Consider the following 16,963-nt stretch of genomic DNA (forward strand, 5'->3'; position numbering starts at 1 on the left):
TATTTATGATGAGCTTGGTTTTGGTTGATCGCAAATTTACATTAAAAAGTGACCCTGGACTGCAGTCAACTCTTGACTCTTCTTTATAAGTGAGTGCTTCCTTAAGTGTTTAAGCTTTGCCTCCAAAGGACAAAGAATATTCTGGCATGGCAACCAGGACCACATAATGACAGGTTTGAAAACAAGCATCACATTTTACTTCACAAATCTCATAGCGTTTTCCAGCGACCCAATGCCGGTCTAATATGTATGTTTAGATAAAGGGATAAAAACACTTTTATTAAGACAGCAGTTGTTCTATGAAGTAGAGACATGAAAGCATTGATTATTATCTATAATTTGATATGAAGGGGTTGAAAATATGCGTCCATTTTTGGATCACATCAGTACCTTCTTACAGGAAACTCTAAGCCAAGCTACTGAACTTAATAGGAACTCAAAACTATTTTTAAGTGAAAGTCCTAAGTTTCCTAAGCAAAAACTCTTCAGGTTCTTTTTTAATGACCAATTTTGGGTGCATAAGTAAAACCCAAGACACTGTTACTAGGACATTCCAAGAGAAACATTTCCCCCAAATCTCTTTGTGAATGTCAGCTTTAGTCAAGCATCCAAGAGTACGTCTTAGGTTCATTTTCAGCAAATTTAGTTTATTTGTAAATGTCCAAAATAAGATGGTTAAGATTTTTCTTCCTCTTAGCAATTTGCTTTAACTCATCCCGTTGTTTTTCTTTCTAAACTCAGGTTTTTGTGCTATACATAGTTCTCTTCTGGTGACTATTATCAGCTGGCACCTCTCTTCAAAAAAAGCACCCAAAGTTCTTATGTTGAACACTGCATCCCAAAAGCCAAATCTTGGCATCTCACAAGAAGTTTCTTGAAGATCAATATATGAATTTAGCAATAATGGGGGTCTTCATCTTCACTCCAGTTCAGTCCAGGGTATCTAGGAGAGGAGAAGACAGCACATTTTGGAATGCTCAAGAAATAGTAAGCTATGAAGAATCAAATTGTCACCATGCCCCATCTGACAAAAATAATAAAAAATAGGAGCAATTTAGGATTACCTGCAGTGTCCAACAATCTTGTTAAAATTTGTGCCAATGGATCATGAACCAAAACGTGATCTCAGACGTAGAGCATATATGCTCTTCTTTGCTAAAATCAGAGAAAGTGCAGAATGGTGTCATGTAAACAATTAAATAGTTAAGTTAGGAAAGGAGGGAAGGAGGAGGAAAGGGAAAGTGGAAAATAGCAGAAGAGAAGAGAAAGAAAATAATGTTTTTTAAAGTATAAATTTTGGGGGAAACCAGTCCAATTCATATGCTTCAGACAGAAAATAAAAATGCTCTGCCCCTTCACTCTCCCCTCTTCTTTTTCAGCAGCAGAAAGAAACAGAAACAAATGTATGACAAGAATTTGCAATCTACTAAATGCAGGCGTCTTAAAATACATTATCTGTTTCCTTCCAAGGGATCACGTTTGTTCTATTTTGATCAGGAAGCTGACATTGAACATTATTCTCCGTTCCATAAGAAGCCACCAAATCTTTCTGGAATTAGGTAAGGGATGATGTTTTCCTTCAGTAAAAAGCCATTACTCACCTTTAAAGAAAGTGTGCAAGAAGTCTCTACAGTTCCTTCCAGGGGTCTCGGATTCTGTGCCAGAGTTTGCAAATCAAAGGTTCACGTAGTGATTTTTCCTTCCATCTGTCTGTCCATCCTGCTAATAGAAACTTACTGGATTTTCCGTATGTGCCTGGTTCTGTGATAGAAACTGGGGATAAAATGTGAACCCAGGGGGCAAAATCCCCATCTTAAAGACGCTTTCTCCCGAGAAGCTTAAATAGATATTTCCATAATTATGCAAATAAATATATAATTGTAAACTACAATGAACGACATGAGGGGAAATACAGGCTGCGAAGGAATCCTTTAATAGAAGGATTTGAGTCAGAGTTTTAACTTGTCCTGAGAAAAACAAAATAAAACAGGCATCTTGGTTCTTAGGGGTGGAGAGAGTATTTTGTCCATTAATCACAGCCAACACAATACTTAAGCAAAATCTCATATGATTTGTGCTCAAATAAAACTTCCCGAGCCTTTGTTTGCTTATAAAATTATTTCTATAGCTATCAAAACTACTTCAAAAATGAATAGCAAAGGTTGTTTATTTATAGTGGTTTAGTATGTTCCTTTAAAATAAGCTAGAGGGTTTTAAGAGGAATAAAAATTTTTAAAAAATATCCTAAAGAGGTGGGTGTTGACCAAACAGAGCAACAGCCCTGGACCAGAATTCCAGGGGTTCTACTCTCCATCCCACACTTCCTTGCCATGCTGCCTTGGCCGAGGTAGGCAACCTCTCTGAACCTCAGTTTCCTTATCCCTAAAGTAACTGCCACACCCACCTATTGGATCCTTCTGAGTCAATGTATATGACAGTGCTTTGTGACTGACAGTATAGAAAGTACCCGTATAGTATAGAAAGGGAGAGAAAAAAGCATCAAAATATAATAAGACAGGTCTGAATCCACCCTCAGAGGGGATTTAGGATTGGCTCTTTCAAAAGACTTCATTAGCTTTTTGAAAGATGTCATTGTGTATTTATCCTTAAATTGTTTACTAATCATCTCAATTAAAAGCTCCTGCCAATATTATCAGAGCCAATTACTTAGCACGTTACAGTAAGTGCCCTGAAAAAAATACTGATGCCTGCTTTCTGCAATGTATTACCATATGTACTCTTGGGATTCAACTTTTACTGAGAGAGAAAATGGCCTTGTTTGGAAATATGTACCAGATGGGTTCTTTATTTCTTTTCCTTTTCTCTCCCTCTTAGAAGCATATTCAAGGACAATGGAGTAAAACCAAAATTGGAAAAAGTTCAACTTGAGAGAAAATGCCATTTTTATCAGAGGAGAAGGTAGTAATTCTTATTAGAGTTCATCTCCTCAGCAGGCACCCATATTTCCACTGCAGAAGCCCTTCTATTTGTTACTGATTCCATGAAGGGCATTGCTCAAGGCACACAGGCTCCATGGCCACCTGCCTCATTCGATTAATGGGGATTTCCTGAAAAATCATGACCTGGAGGAGACATTTTTAACGAGTGTTGTCAGACGGAATCACTCTGTGTTTACCTTCCAGGATTTCAGTGCAGGTTCTCTGAAGATGGAGGTGAGATTTTATAAATACCAATCATTTGCAAAATGTTCCAGAAGACTCACCTCCAAAATCAGTTGAACACACTAAATAACTCTTCCCATTGTTGACACATTACCATCTCAGTTAAGGTGCAGTAATTAAATATAAATTGAGTGTTAGAAAATAAAATACCATTTTTAAACACAATCAAGGAATGGGTTATTTGTGACCAAGTTTGAACATATTTTTAGATAGAATTTCCTACCTACTCAATTTGATCTATTTTTGTCCTTCAGGTTTTCATTACTTAAAAAAAGGAAAGACAAAGTACGAAACTCCTCAGCTTTATTAATGCAAACATATGTTTTATTAAAGAATGAATGCATTTATGCTAAAGAATAGTTTACATGTGTCGGAAAGCAGCAAGCGTATCTCCAAGAGGCGTGTTCTCCTCGATATGACTCCATGCTTATTCCACATGCCTTAAACCCGACCCACACGTGGGGGCACACACACACACACACACAAACGCATACAGGGACACACAGATACACAGACCAAAACACCAACACCATTGCTCTCCGGATGCGATTAGCTGTCACATAAGGCTGCTGTAAGGTGCCCCAGCACCCCTAATATTACCAGGGATAAGAACAGACTTTATAAACGAGCAGCATTACCTGGAAAACTAACCATCTGCTCTCGGCCTTAAATGTATGTATTTTAACAAATACTTTCAACTTCATTTAACATTGACTCGTATTGCTTACGACATTAAAAGAGCTATGAAACTGAAAAATCTCAGGTTCTCTCAGTGAGAACTTCTCATTACAAATAGTGAACACACTAGCAACCCTGCCCCTGAGATGTTACCAATTTTAAGATAACAAGGTCAGATTTCTCTTTAGATTAAGACGAACATAGGTGCTTTAGACAAGCCAAGTTGATTGAACTCATTCCCTCTTTGAGTGCGACATTGAGTGATGGGGGCAAGTCTTCCTTGGTGATACCAAACCAGATTTGAAGCTTGCTATGAAAGATTCATCAGAAAGGGCCATCAACTCAATAAGTTACCATATATCAGGGTTGAAAAAAGGACAGCCAGCATAGAGTTTGTTCAGTTGCTGATAACTCATTCCCTTTTTCCAAGGTTTCTGTTGTGGTGGTGGTTGTGTTAAACAGCTAGCTGGATTGATGGTTCATTTCATCCGCTTGGTTTTTTCCTTTCTTTTGGTGTCCTGCAGTGTATGTTAAGAGTCTGTCCTTGTGGGGATGTTGGCACGGGTTGGAAGGGGAAAGACGGTGGATGGGGGAGGAGAAGGGAACTACCATTTATTAGTAGTAGTTGCAAGGATTCTAAGAAAATAGATGAAGTGAATACACTAAGAGGGTACTACTTGATATATTTATGCAAATAAAAGCATTATCTTTAACTGTGAATTAATTGTCAACTATCAGGCTGTTAGTTGTAAAGCTCAATGAAGGCTGTGCTGATTTGCTTACTGAGGAGAGAATCTAAAACATGCCATAGGAGAGGAACTCTCAGGACCAGATCCACCTGAGGTTTTCCTTTAGCCCCGAGACTGCCACACTCCCCAACCCCTGCCATGATTATGGATCCAATAGATGCATCTAACATTCTTGTTGGGTCGCATAAGGCAAACTGGAATGGCCCATCAAATTACAGCCTCAGTGTATTTGCCTGAGAGTGGTGAAAATCAGCATGGAGATCTTCTACAGGGAGGCAATGGGAAATGAGGGGGGGGGGAAGAAGAGAGTCTAGAACTTTCCTCCCCATCCACACCCCCCCCTCCTCACAGTCACAGCAGCAGCAGATTTCAATGTAACGTAATTACTTTAATAATACATTTCTTTAGATTTAGAATCGCTCTTCTGAATTTAAAAAGCTTGGTCAGCCAATAGTTTGGCAGTCTTTCATCCCAAATTTGAATCATTGCTTATTCATCTATCGTCTGGAATCCCTTGACCAATGCTGCCTTTTCTGAAGCACCCTAAGTTCATTCAGCCATCATCGGATTCCAATTCCTGGGAAACCTCTTCGGATGAGCTGTTCCTGTGGATCCGACCATCACTCTTCATACTGTGGAAAGTCTTCTTGAAGGCCTCCATCATGGCGTGGGCCAGCTTCTTGGCCTCCAGCTTGCTCTCGCATTCGACAGCGTGGCAGTCCATCTGGAAGGACAGGTCATCATTGATCTCCCTGTAAACCCAGGCGAAGATATTGGGGCTCACATTATGGTCAGCAGTGCAGTAGGCAATGCGGGCCACCTGGAAGGTATCCATGTGGACTGTGGCCTCTCCTTTGTGGTCCAGGTGATGGAGCCACACTTGGAATGGTCGGATTTCCAGGAGGGCGTTGGCTGGAAAGATGTCTTCGCGGGCTAGTGTGTGCTTCTTCCAGAGCTCAATGACTGGCTTTTCTGTGCAGCCTGACAAAAACTGCATGCCTGTGGTGGGCACTTTACCCAGATAGGTAACCTGCAGAGGGAAGAGAGGAAGAAAAATGGGATGGTCAACCATAAGCTCTTCATCCCAGTTGCTCATTCGGATGTTCTCAGTCAGGATGTCACACTGGGAAGGTGGAGAGACATCTTTCTTGCTCCCTAAACAAATAACTGTCATCAGCATTTTTACCTTTTCTCCTTAACAAGTTGCCTGCTTGGCAAAGGTATTGAAATTCTTTCAATAGAGTTGGATTTTAAAAATCCAGTTTGTAGAAAACTACTCTTCCTCTTCCTACCACCCTGTTAAACCCAAATGAGAGTGACCAATTATGATCTTTTGCATAATTCAGCATTTCTTTAAAATTATAGAGCCCCTTGAAGTTTATTTGCAACCAAACAACACGCAGAATTTAATGATAGGAAGGAGTCAAAAGGATGGTAGTCTGAAAAGCAAAATCTTTATTAAACGTATCTCTTAGCGTGGTTCTCTTTCCAATATCTCTCAGTGCTTGATTTCACTTAAGCTACTTGCTTCTAGCAAATGTCACACATAAAAAAATGATTCGTTTAAATTATGGCCTAAAACATAACTATTTTCCATCTAAGATAATCTTTGAAAATATAGGTTTTACAACCTAAACAGTTTTTGAACTGATGGGACATCTGGTTATAGGGATAATATATGGAAGACCTACAGATGGGGTAAGACTAACATGCTGGCTTATCAAACAGCTAGACAGGCCATACTAAAACTAAGAAATGTAATTCCAAATTATTCAAATAGTGTCTTTTTAGAAGCCTGCTTATGATCTACCAAGATCATAAAAGCCCAAGAAGGGCTTTTCATTCTTTCACTCTTTTTTTCATTCATCAAAATAGATGTAACTGCTATCATTATGGAAATGCATAACATTGAAGAAATCATTTAAGAAACAATACAAAATAGTATATAATTAAGTTCAAAATTAGTAGAACAGATATAAATACTACAAATTTGAGGAAGAAAGGCTTGGAAAAAGGCCCATGGAAATGGTGATAACTGAGAAAGGATACTTGGCCGTAGGGATTCCAAATAAATATTTATATTTAGTGGGACTGTAAAGGCCATGTAGAAAAATTTCAGAACACAGAAGTTAAACACTGCTGCACATTCTTGTGCTTTGTCTCTTAAACAAGAGTTAATTGGATAATCCCTTGAAAAAGACAACTTCTTAGGAAAGAGTCATAAGTGCTGCACATTCTAGAAATATTTACTGGGAACCTATTATATACAATGGCTGTGTGCCAGGTGGGCACGTGGGAGGGGAAGAATGAAGATAGAGAAGACCAAAAATCAATAGGAAGGAAGTAATTGGATATTTGTTTCTGAGGCGGGGAAAATCGAGAATTAAACCCTAGCTCCTCAGGTCACCAGGTGTGTGGTTCTAGCCACAGCATTAACCCTTTACAAACACACAGACAGAACTATGATGCAAGGCAGACCATGAAAAAGGCAGGCAAAGGGTACCACAAAGCATCCTGAGCATTCATCAGAGGGAGTGATGGCACCCTGCTGGCACAAGACTGAAGGGAGGACAGTCTCTGGATTTCAAGGCACTGGGGCCTCAACACCTAGATAGGGGCCCGGCAAGTCAAGGTGGTGAGAAAAGGAGGCAACAGAAAGGGAAGGGCTGCAGCGGGGAAAGCCCCCACCTCTTCGGCAAATAGGCTACTTTGGCCTGACCACACATTCGGCTGTGGCAGGGCATCCCTGGAGAAGAGACAGAAGGTCCATGACCACTGGATAAAAACAGGCTGGACACTGGGATGGCCCTGCATGCAGTCTGTCTGAGAAGTGGGGACTTCTCTGCTCTTGATGGAATGCCACTGAAAATCTATAGTCCAAGCAGTACCTGGATTTGATCAAGGTTGTGAGCTCAGAGGACTTGAGTGATGCCATGAGGAAAGATGGGTGGGGAAGGCTGACTGAGAGCAGAGTGCTCGGGCAACCAGGTGTTGCAACAACACAGCCAGGAGGCAAGGGGGGCCTGCATTAGGAGTGGAAGGAGTGAGGAAGGACAGGATGAGACAGATGGGAGCCATACAACAGAGATAAAACTGACGACACTTGTCAATACATTGAAGGGGAAAATGACTCAGACAGACACTGTGAGCCTGTCCTCCCTGACAAGGACAACTGGTTGGCTCCTGGTCTGGATTAGAGTCAGATAATAAAGATGGCTTTGTGGGAAAATGCACAGTCCAGGGTCCTTGAATATAGTTACTGAAAATGCACTTTCTGTATACGGTACTTTATGATACCTTCATTATTTTTAACAGCTTTGTTTCCTTTTATTGAAGTGAAATTCACACCACGTATAATTTACCAATTCAAAGTATATCATTCAGTAGCATTTAGTAGTCAAAATGTTGTACAACTATCAGCTCTATTAGTTTCAAAATATTTTCATCACCCCCCCCAAAAGTGACATAGTACCCATTAAGCGGGTACTCTCCACGTCCTCTCTACCGGGGCCCTGGCAATCACCCATCTGCTTTCCATCTCTATGGATTTACTTGCCTTCATATTTCATATAACTGGAGTCACATAATATGTGACCTTTTCTGGCTGGCTTCTTTCACTTAGCATAATGCTTTCAAGTTCCATCCAAGTTGTACCATGTGTCAATACCTCATTCCTTTCAATGACATATTAACTTCTGGAAGTTTAAAAGCAAATGGGAAAAATTAGTTTCAGTATTGAAATGGAAGTATATTCTTTTTTACTATCCACTGAAACCAGAAGTAATTTTACATTTGATATAAAAATCCTTTGCAGGGAGGGACTCTCCTTTGATTTGCCCAAAGTTTGCATGCACTTCCCCTCACATACAATTTTTTAAAACTTATGCAGTGCCTTCTATTGTGACAAAACTAAAGGGTAAGTTTAAAGAATGTTATTAGAAGTTGTAAATGATTCACTGCCATGGAAAGCAACTTCATAGTAGTAAAATTTTGACAACAAAGACGAAAGGTATCCCTCTCTTATAAATATTTATTACTTAAGAACTAAAGATTTTAAGAGATAAAAAGTTGTATTTTAGAAGTGTGCTTGAGAGAAGAATGGAGCAGAGATTAGTAGCTCAAAAACTTAATAGAAAATGATAAAAGCTACTTAATAATATGTAGATTTCCATAAAAACAATTTTAAAATGCTGAAGTACAACATAACAGAGAGACGTCATCTCTTGGTATTAAACTTATTATGAAAGTAGTCTTTATTCAGTGGTCCAGTTTCACTGGTGTCACCTGAATAGCACACCACACCTCAAGCATAAAGCCAAGTCACCATTTGTGCATATGTCCACAGCCAAATCAAGCCACACAGATACTAAATAGTAATATTTGCAAAAGCACTTTGTATCTATTAGATCCATTGACAACCCTGTGAGTCAGGATGGAGTATTCTTATCACTAACCCATTTTTAAAGACAAGAACCTTAGGTCACTAGGTGGCCCTGGGATATGTAGTTTATACTGCAAAGGGTTGGGATTTCGGGAACATTTGACTATTTGTGAAGAAAATTGCATAGAAAAGACAGCCTAAAAAGACATCTATGGAATTCCTGAGCCATTTTGCCATTAGATGAGAGCTATTTACATTTGATTTCACTTTCCAGCCATTTATTTATTCATTTTCCCCCATCTTTGGACTGCAAAAGAAATTTTGGATTCATATGAGCATCAAAATACAGTGGGTACTTCCAAAGAATGAGCAGCATTCCTTTGTCTGGTACTTTTATAAACGACACCCTTTTCCATGACAATGTAGGCCTAAGCATTTCTTTAAATTTGTATTCTCGTTTCATAACTGCAGAAATTAAGATTCAGAAACCTAAAATTCTCAGGTAAAATAGAGCACAAATAATAAAATATTATTATAAATTATACATATTTAATATATAATATGTATATTACCTCTTTATAATATATGTTTTCTAGAACTAAAAATTAAATGCATAATAGATTTAAAATGAAATCAAAGAAAATAAAACTTAATCTCAAGAACTCCAGACGTTTAGCATTTTTCCAAAAGCTTTCTGGGAAAACAGAAGTATAAACATAGTTTACAGTACTGATTCTGAATATTCCATGAGCTTCATCTTGCAAAACATCACCAAGCCTGAAGATGGAGGAGAACTAACAGTGGGTTATGTGTCGACTCCTCTCCACTGAGATACTGACGAGGGCCGACAATTACACCAAATGTTCACCGGGGGGACCCACCATGTTCGTCTGCTCTCAACTGGAATTTGCAGTGGAGGCCACAGAGGCTGTGGTGGACAGAAGAGCCCTTCCTGCCAACACGGAACTAGCACATGTGCTCCTGAAATGCCAGAGAAGGGCCGATTCTCTCATGACAGCAGCTCCAGTCCTGCTGCCTGACTGCACTGAGGTCTCTCCACCAATGGCCTTGACAAGGCTCTTGTCTGAGTCTTCTGTTTGATTAAAAGGACCTTAGCCTTCCAAAACAGTCCCAATAATGAACCATTCTCTGGTTCCTGCAGGATCTGGTCAACACGAAGCAGGAGTCTGAGGCTCTAACTCACGCCACTGGGTGAACCTTGCAACTCAATGACATTCTTGTTTTGTTACCTTTGTGGAGTTGATAATGTTGCCTAAAATCCCATGAGATTGCATAAATACAAAGAAATAATGTTAACAAGTTGGCACTTCTTAAAGAAATATAGGAAAAAAAATATTTGAATAGAGTTTCTCTAGAAATGAAACAAAAATTGTACACCTGAAACCTATGTAACTTTATTAACAATTGTCACCCTAATGTGCTTTAACTAAAAACAAAACACTTATCTAAATAGTTTCCTTAAATATGGAATGCAAAATGATAAAATGATGTACCAAGCCAGTTTCCCCTAAGAATGAACCCTTTAAATCAGCTCCGCAACCATCCCTAATGGCCCGTGTTCTGGAATCCTGACTGTGCCTGTGTACTTTCCCTTAATAAGTCAATCATTTACTACCTGTCTGCATATTTTCTAAATCTCCCATTAAGTTCTCCAGAGCCTGGCATTAACCCAGATTGTTGACTATAAGTCACTGAAAAAAAAGAAATAAAACAAAAAAACTATTCACACACACAAAAAAAGGTGAGTGTGTACATATATGAATGAGGCTCAGAAGGGCCTTATTGAACCAGAAGACATTCACCTCTTTCACAGATGGGCAGGAGAGTAACGTTCTCATTAACTAGACCTGACATCGGTGTATAGCTACGCTGGTGGTGGGACCTCCTGAAGCAGCCTGTCTGTCTGTCTGTCTGTCTATCTATCTATTATCTATATTCTATCTATCTATTTTATCTAGCTATCATCTATCTATCTAGCTACCTGTCTCAGTAGAAATATAGTCTATGGCTCTGCTTTTCCAGGCAGATAGAGTAAGACCTTTTTTAAAATTAGTTGTCTCAAAATAACACAGATTCAGTTATGCTGTGCGTGCAGCCATGCTCTCTGTGGATATGGGACCACAGAGTACATGTGTCTCAATAAACAGAAACCCTGAAATAGGGACATTATTCCTGTATCTTTCTATGTCAACACTTTCAGGAATTTACTCTCAATATGCAGAGAGAGAGAGACCACTTTGCCAGAGTCTTCCTCATGTGGGAGACTTCCTTCCACAGCGCTCTGTGGGTACTTCCCCCGCTGTGAGTAAGAACACAGGACTCAATGTGCAAGGCTGCTTCGGGAGGTTCCACCACCAAGAGAGCTGGGCACCGATGTTGGGTCTGGCTAACGAGGGGTCGTTCTCTGCCCATCTATGAAAGAGGTGAATGTCTTCTAGATGAATGAGTCCCTCTGAGACTCATCCTTAAGAGCTGCAATCTTCCAGCACCACAAAGGAGACAAGAGACAGCGAGTCAAGAAACCGGTCACTAAATATCCAAAATCATACACAGATTTTATTTTAAGCTGTCACCACCCAGGGTGTCAGAACAAAGGGACTTGGAAGAAGACAAAAAGAGTCTTCAGAAGGAGTAACAACCAGTTGGAAATATGCAGTCAATAAATACTAGCATCTTTTCTATGGTTGCAGAAACAGGCATTGGGCAAGAAACTTATTAAGAATGAATCATTCTGAAAGAAATAAACAGAGCAAAAAAATGGAAGTTTTTCCCCATATGTCATTCAATGGCATAAAGATGCCCCAGACACAGAAGTTTGCAATATGTGTGAATGGGCTTTACCCAAATCCCAGTGGAAAAAAACTATTTGAGAATATTCACAGCGTGTGAAAATACATGGAGGCCATGGAACCAATGGGCCCGCCAGACTCAGCAGCATTAACACCATCAGGTCAGGAGAGACTAGTGTCCTCAGAATCTCTCCTTCCCACCCACAATTTTTCCAACACCCGAGCCAGCATCCCATGCCTGAGTCACCATTCCCTGCTCCTGTGTGGCAAAACAAACCTGCATTGCCTGACATGTGTCCTTCTGGCTAAGCTGGTGCCATTCCATTCCTTCCTCTTGGCGGCTCTTCCATATTTCATTCTGACCTGAAAAACCCTTATTTAGGACCATGGCTCACCTCACCCTAGAAAGGGCAGTGGGATGGAATGACTGGGGTCCCTAAACAAGGATGTGAGATGGGATGGATGATGACAGAAGACCCTCAGCACCCAGTTTCCTAGGGAGTTTCAACCTTCCCAGCTGGATAAAAACCTCTCCAACCTCACTAGCTCCGCTTTGGTTCAGTTTACTGTGGGGTTTCTCCAGGACAACTCATCAAGAACAAAGTCTCTCCAGAGGCATTTTTTGGGATATAAAAGGTCTTGGTGTTCTTTCATTATCTGTAAGAGACTTCCTTTCCCCAGCTGACATAAAATAACATGATATGAACACAGGATGGACAATTTAACTGGGAATCCTAAGAGCCTTCGGGTTACAAGGCAGAAGATGAGCAAAAAACTGCTATTAACCTGGGGCCAGATACCCCAGTCATGCTCTTCTGCTCCCTTATTAATTCCCACCTGCACATTTCAGAGAAAGGGGAAATGACAAAACCCTGAGATTTATGATCCCAGCTTGAAGCTACTCCTCCCTTTCCAGCTACAGAGGAACACAAACTCACTAGTCACTTTGGAGAGTGGGGATGAATCCACATGCCAAGTACCTGACCAGCCACAACGCAGACACAAATGTAACGCTAATCATGACCTTTAACCTCTATTACATCCTTTAAGCCATGAAGTATTGAATGCTGTTCACAGTGAAATCTATGAAGTCATTATGTGAAATGTAAACAGGATATAAGCTTTGGGCTTGAAAATTAAATGTCCTTAGCTGTACATTCATTTGATAAGAGTTTGTTGAGCACCTATGAGGAACCAGGTATATTAATGAACAAAATCGGTAAAGCTCTCTGCCCTCGTGGCACTTACATTCCAAGTGTACAGACGATGCCCACCATTAAATTTACAGAACTCAACATTACATAGGCAAGGCTGCCCTTAGGGAGATGGGCACACACGTGCTTCTGTGAGTACTTTCGATGAATTGGAAAACTTCTCTTGGGTTCAAAAGGTCTTTCCCCTCATAGGGCACAACTAGGACAAAAGTCAAATCCTCATTTGGAGTTTATTCTTTGGATCAAGCTGTGGCCCATGAAGGCTCATTTGTCTTTACACTCACTGTGGTTTGGCTTCCTGAGACGCTCCTGAAGCAGAAGGCCAGGCAGTTGAAGGGTTCTGGAAGAGGACAAAGGGAGAGGGAGGGACATGGGAGCTAAGAAGACATGGAGATAAGAGCTGAAAGCAGACACTGCCTCCCAAACAAGATGGACTGGCAGCTAGTATGTCATCGGTGACTTTACATTTGCCCTGTGACCGGACAGATGGAGTACCTGGCCACACTCGACACACGCATTTTCATTCTCAGGATGTTCCATGCACATCAAACCAATATGTCTTCTTTGTCATCTTGTAACAAAACTATAAATTGTTTTAGGCTGCCAGCATCTATTCCACTTTTCTTCCGGGTCTTGGTTCTTTATTTTGGGAATCTGATGAGCAAATGTTTCCAGCGTTTAAACTCAAAGTACTGATAATTACATTGCCATTAATTCCTGATGATTCAAAGGTCTATCATCAGCATTACAGGCTTTTAGAGCTAAGGGGTGCCATCCATGCCCAACGAAAACCATGTCTTTGATGCAGAGATGGTGATTCTGATATCCAAGGAGATGAGGGCACTTACCCCGAATCAGCTTGCTCAGAGAGCAAGACATGGAACAAAAGGGGGTCAAATATATGGTGATGGAAGGAGAACTGACTCTGGATGGTGAACACACAGTGCAATATATAGATGATATACACCTGAAACCTATATAGTTTTACTAACCAATGTCATCCCAATACATTTAATAAAAATAAATAAATATTTTTCGAAGAAAAGGAAAAATAAAACAGTCTTCCACCTCAAGACCAAGGCTCTTTCCACTACTGCAATATATCCCCCTGAAGAGTATCATCCAGACCCCTTACTTTTCATTTTTTTATCATCTACCTTCTCTTTGGCCATTTCTTCAAGTGTCCACCCTGAGATCATGGCCTGGTCAAGGACGGGGACCTGACAGACACTCTACCAGGGCTTGTTAAACATTTTGAAAAGGATTTTGAGTCAGAGTTAAAGTGTCCTTATCCTGAGATGTGTGCGCATAGCCCAAAGATTTAAATTCTGCTGCTAGCATCAATAATTAAAAGAGGGAGATAAGAATGCATGCTTAATAATCAGACATCACATTCCTAAAGAACTTGGAAATGGTGCTTTACAGAGCAAACAGTCCCTACTTCAAACAACAATTCAAAAGAGCAAACATTAAACATGTGCTAAGTTGGCCCCAACCCTGCTCTTTCGGGTCGTGTACCAACATGCCAGACAACATGGGATACAGAATTGCTCTTGGTGCCAAATGCCATGGTGGGCAGGATTGTCCCACCATGGTGGGCAGGACTTTGCACATTCCTGACAAAGGCAGTTGTGAGCCTTCAAGGCGAGCCTAAGAGGTCTAGACTCATCTTTCAGCAGACCTGGGCATCCTTTCTGGTTACAAGAGCTCCACAGTAATACTCCTTAGCCCCTCAGGCTTCTGGGGGTCATACCCAAGAAGTCCAGGTGATTCTGAACCGAAACTTGGTTTGTTATTTTTTTCCAGAGTGATTCATCAGGGTGAGACCTGACCCAGCTTTTCAGCGGCTAGACTGGATTAAGGACCAATTTTATTGTTCACTGTAAGGCTACCCGTCAAAGTCTTCTGCCTCATATCTGCTTGGCCTGGCTTGGTTGGCTGACCAAGGGGCAGCAGGTGAGCCTGGCTGCCTGAGGTAAGTCTGCTTGAACTTTAACAGCATACTTTTGTTAACCCCAAAGGAGATGGTAAGGCCCAGAAAGGCTTATAGGCTTAATTCTTAAAGTTTTGCTTTTTGGTTTTGGGTTTTTTTTTAAGTAGTAGCAACAATTTTGGCAGTAGAATGCAGATTTTCTAAAGTGCATATTTTCTGGGGCACATTTACACATATGCCTTTGCTTAATGATATATTTTTAAAATTCCAGTAACTTTCTGAAGGCCACAGATATTGAGAATATTTGTTATTGTTTAGTAGTTCTTTCCAAGTATTTGCATGGGCTATATTGATAACATCTATAAAATATTAATAGAAATATAACTAAGGGATACATTTTCTTTTTATGTAAATGTATATCATGGGGGGAAAAGCAAATTTATTACGACCCAATATTGAGGAATAATTAAGTACTATCTGCACTCTAACAGAGAGTAACATTGCTTCAGCTGTTAAATACAGCATGTGTCTCACAGTTGGGTATTTATGTGACAGATTTGTACCTGTTATTCATATTATAACTTAGTTCTAATGATGCAGAGTGATTTGAAATGGTGCGTCCCATCTTAAGCTTATCAAAGCAGTCCCAATGGGCAATTTGTCCTGTCAATTGGCTCTTAGCTGTGTGAAGCTTGAAAATATTGTCTTTGTCACTGTCAAAGACAGAAGTGATTTATCTGAAAGGCACCGAAGTATGCCCCTGAAGACAAAGTCACTTAATAAAAATGACACCACAATGAAACATACATTCCCTCATCTGGCCCCTTTTGGTGAGCTGGCCCAATGATGGCTAAATTTGGCATTCTTCCATTCAATGGCACAAGGATAATTTATTTCATGCTAAGTCTGATGTCTTCCCTTCTGCTTTCTAATCAGTAGAATATACTGGAAAAGTAAAGAAATTCAGTGGCGCTGTCTACATCATAAAATGTCCACAGTGAGAAAATTCTCTACATGATAAATCGATAGCAAGCACACTGCTTGAGCATTATCCTAACAAATGGATTTAAGGGACAAACAATGTGGTGGGGCAAAATGGTAACCAATTTTTGTCCTTATAGAACTTTATCAATTCATTTTCCTTAGTGCACAACTTGTTAGCAACAGATGAGCGAAGACACTAAACATTTAGAAAAAATAATATTGAGACAACCTTTGGTTGGAAGTAATAAAATATTGGCTACAAGTCTAGAGCTCTTAATAGAAGGTCAATAGAGGTTTGAAATGAGAAAGGTAACCTGGAGACTAACGAAACATGAAATTACTAAGTATTCCAGAGAAATGAAGACTTGCATTCAAACAAAAACTTTTACATAAATGTTTACAGCAGCCTTATTTGTAACAGCCCCAAACTGGAATCATTCCAGATGTCCTTCAACAGGTGAATGGTTAAATAAACTGTGGTACATGCAGTCCATGGAATACTACTCAGCAATAAAAAGAAATGATCCATCAATACAGGAAACATAATTGGATGAATCTCCAGGGAATTCTGCTGAGTGAACAATAAACAAACAAACAAAAAAACCCAACCCCAAGAGGTTACATACTGACTCCATTTACACACCATTTTTGAAATGACAAAATTTTGGAAACAGAGAACTGATTAGTGATTGCCAGGGGGTAATATGGATGGGAGTGACGGATGGGAAAGAGGTGGGTGTGGTTATAAAAGGGCAACAAGAGGGGTCATTTTTGTGAGAAACATGTTTAGTATCAACGGTGGGATGGAAACATGAATCTACACGTGTGAAAATTGTATAGAACTAAATATACACATGCATAAGCGAGTACAAGTAAAATGACAAATCTTAGTAAGATTGGTGGATTGTATGGCTGTGATGCTGTACTATAGTTTTGTAAAGTGTTACCATTGGAGAAAACTTGATAAAGTGTCTATGGGACCTCTCTGCATTATTTCTTAACACCTGCGTGCAAATCAATTGTCTCAAAAAT

General features: G+C 40.0%; 1 protein-coding gene across 1 annotated transcript in view; it reads right to left on the reverse strand.

Moving 5' to 3' along the window:
- Window positions 1-3,467: 3,467 nt before the first annotated feature.
- Window positions 3,468-16,963, reverse strand: part of PID1 (phosphotyrosine interaction domain containing 1) — a 216,626-nt gene continuing 203,130 nt past the window's right edge. Inside the window, exon 3 of the mRNA XM_081051213.1 lies at window positions 3,468-5,639. Within this exon, the coding sequence (XP_080907339.1) occupies window positions 5,163-5,639 (477 nt within the window). The 3' untranslated portion in view covers window positions 3,468-5,162. The remainder of the gene's footprint in view (window positions 5,640-16,963) is intronic.

Source organism: Rhinolophus hipposideros, assembly GCF_964194185.1.
Source record: "Rhinolophus hipposideros genome assembly, chromosome: 6".
Taxonomy (NCBI): domain Eukaryota; kingdom Metazoa; phylum Chordata; class Mammalia; order Chiroptera; family Rhinolophidae; genus Rhinolophus; species Rhinolophus hipposideros.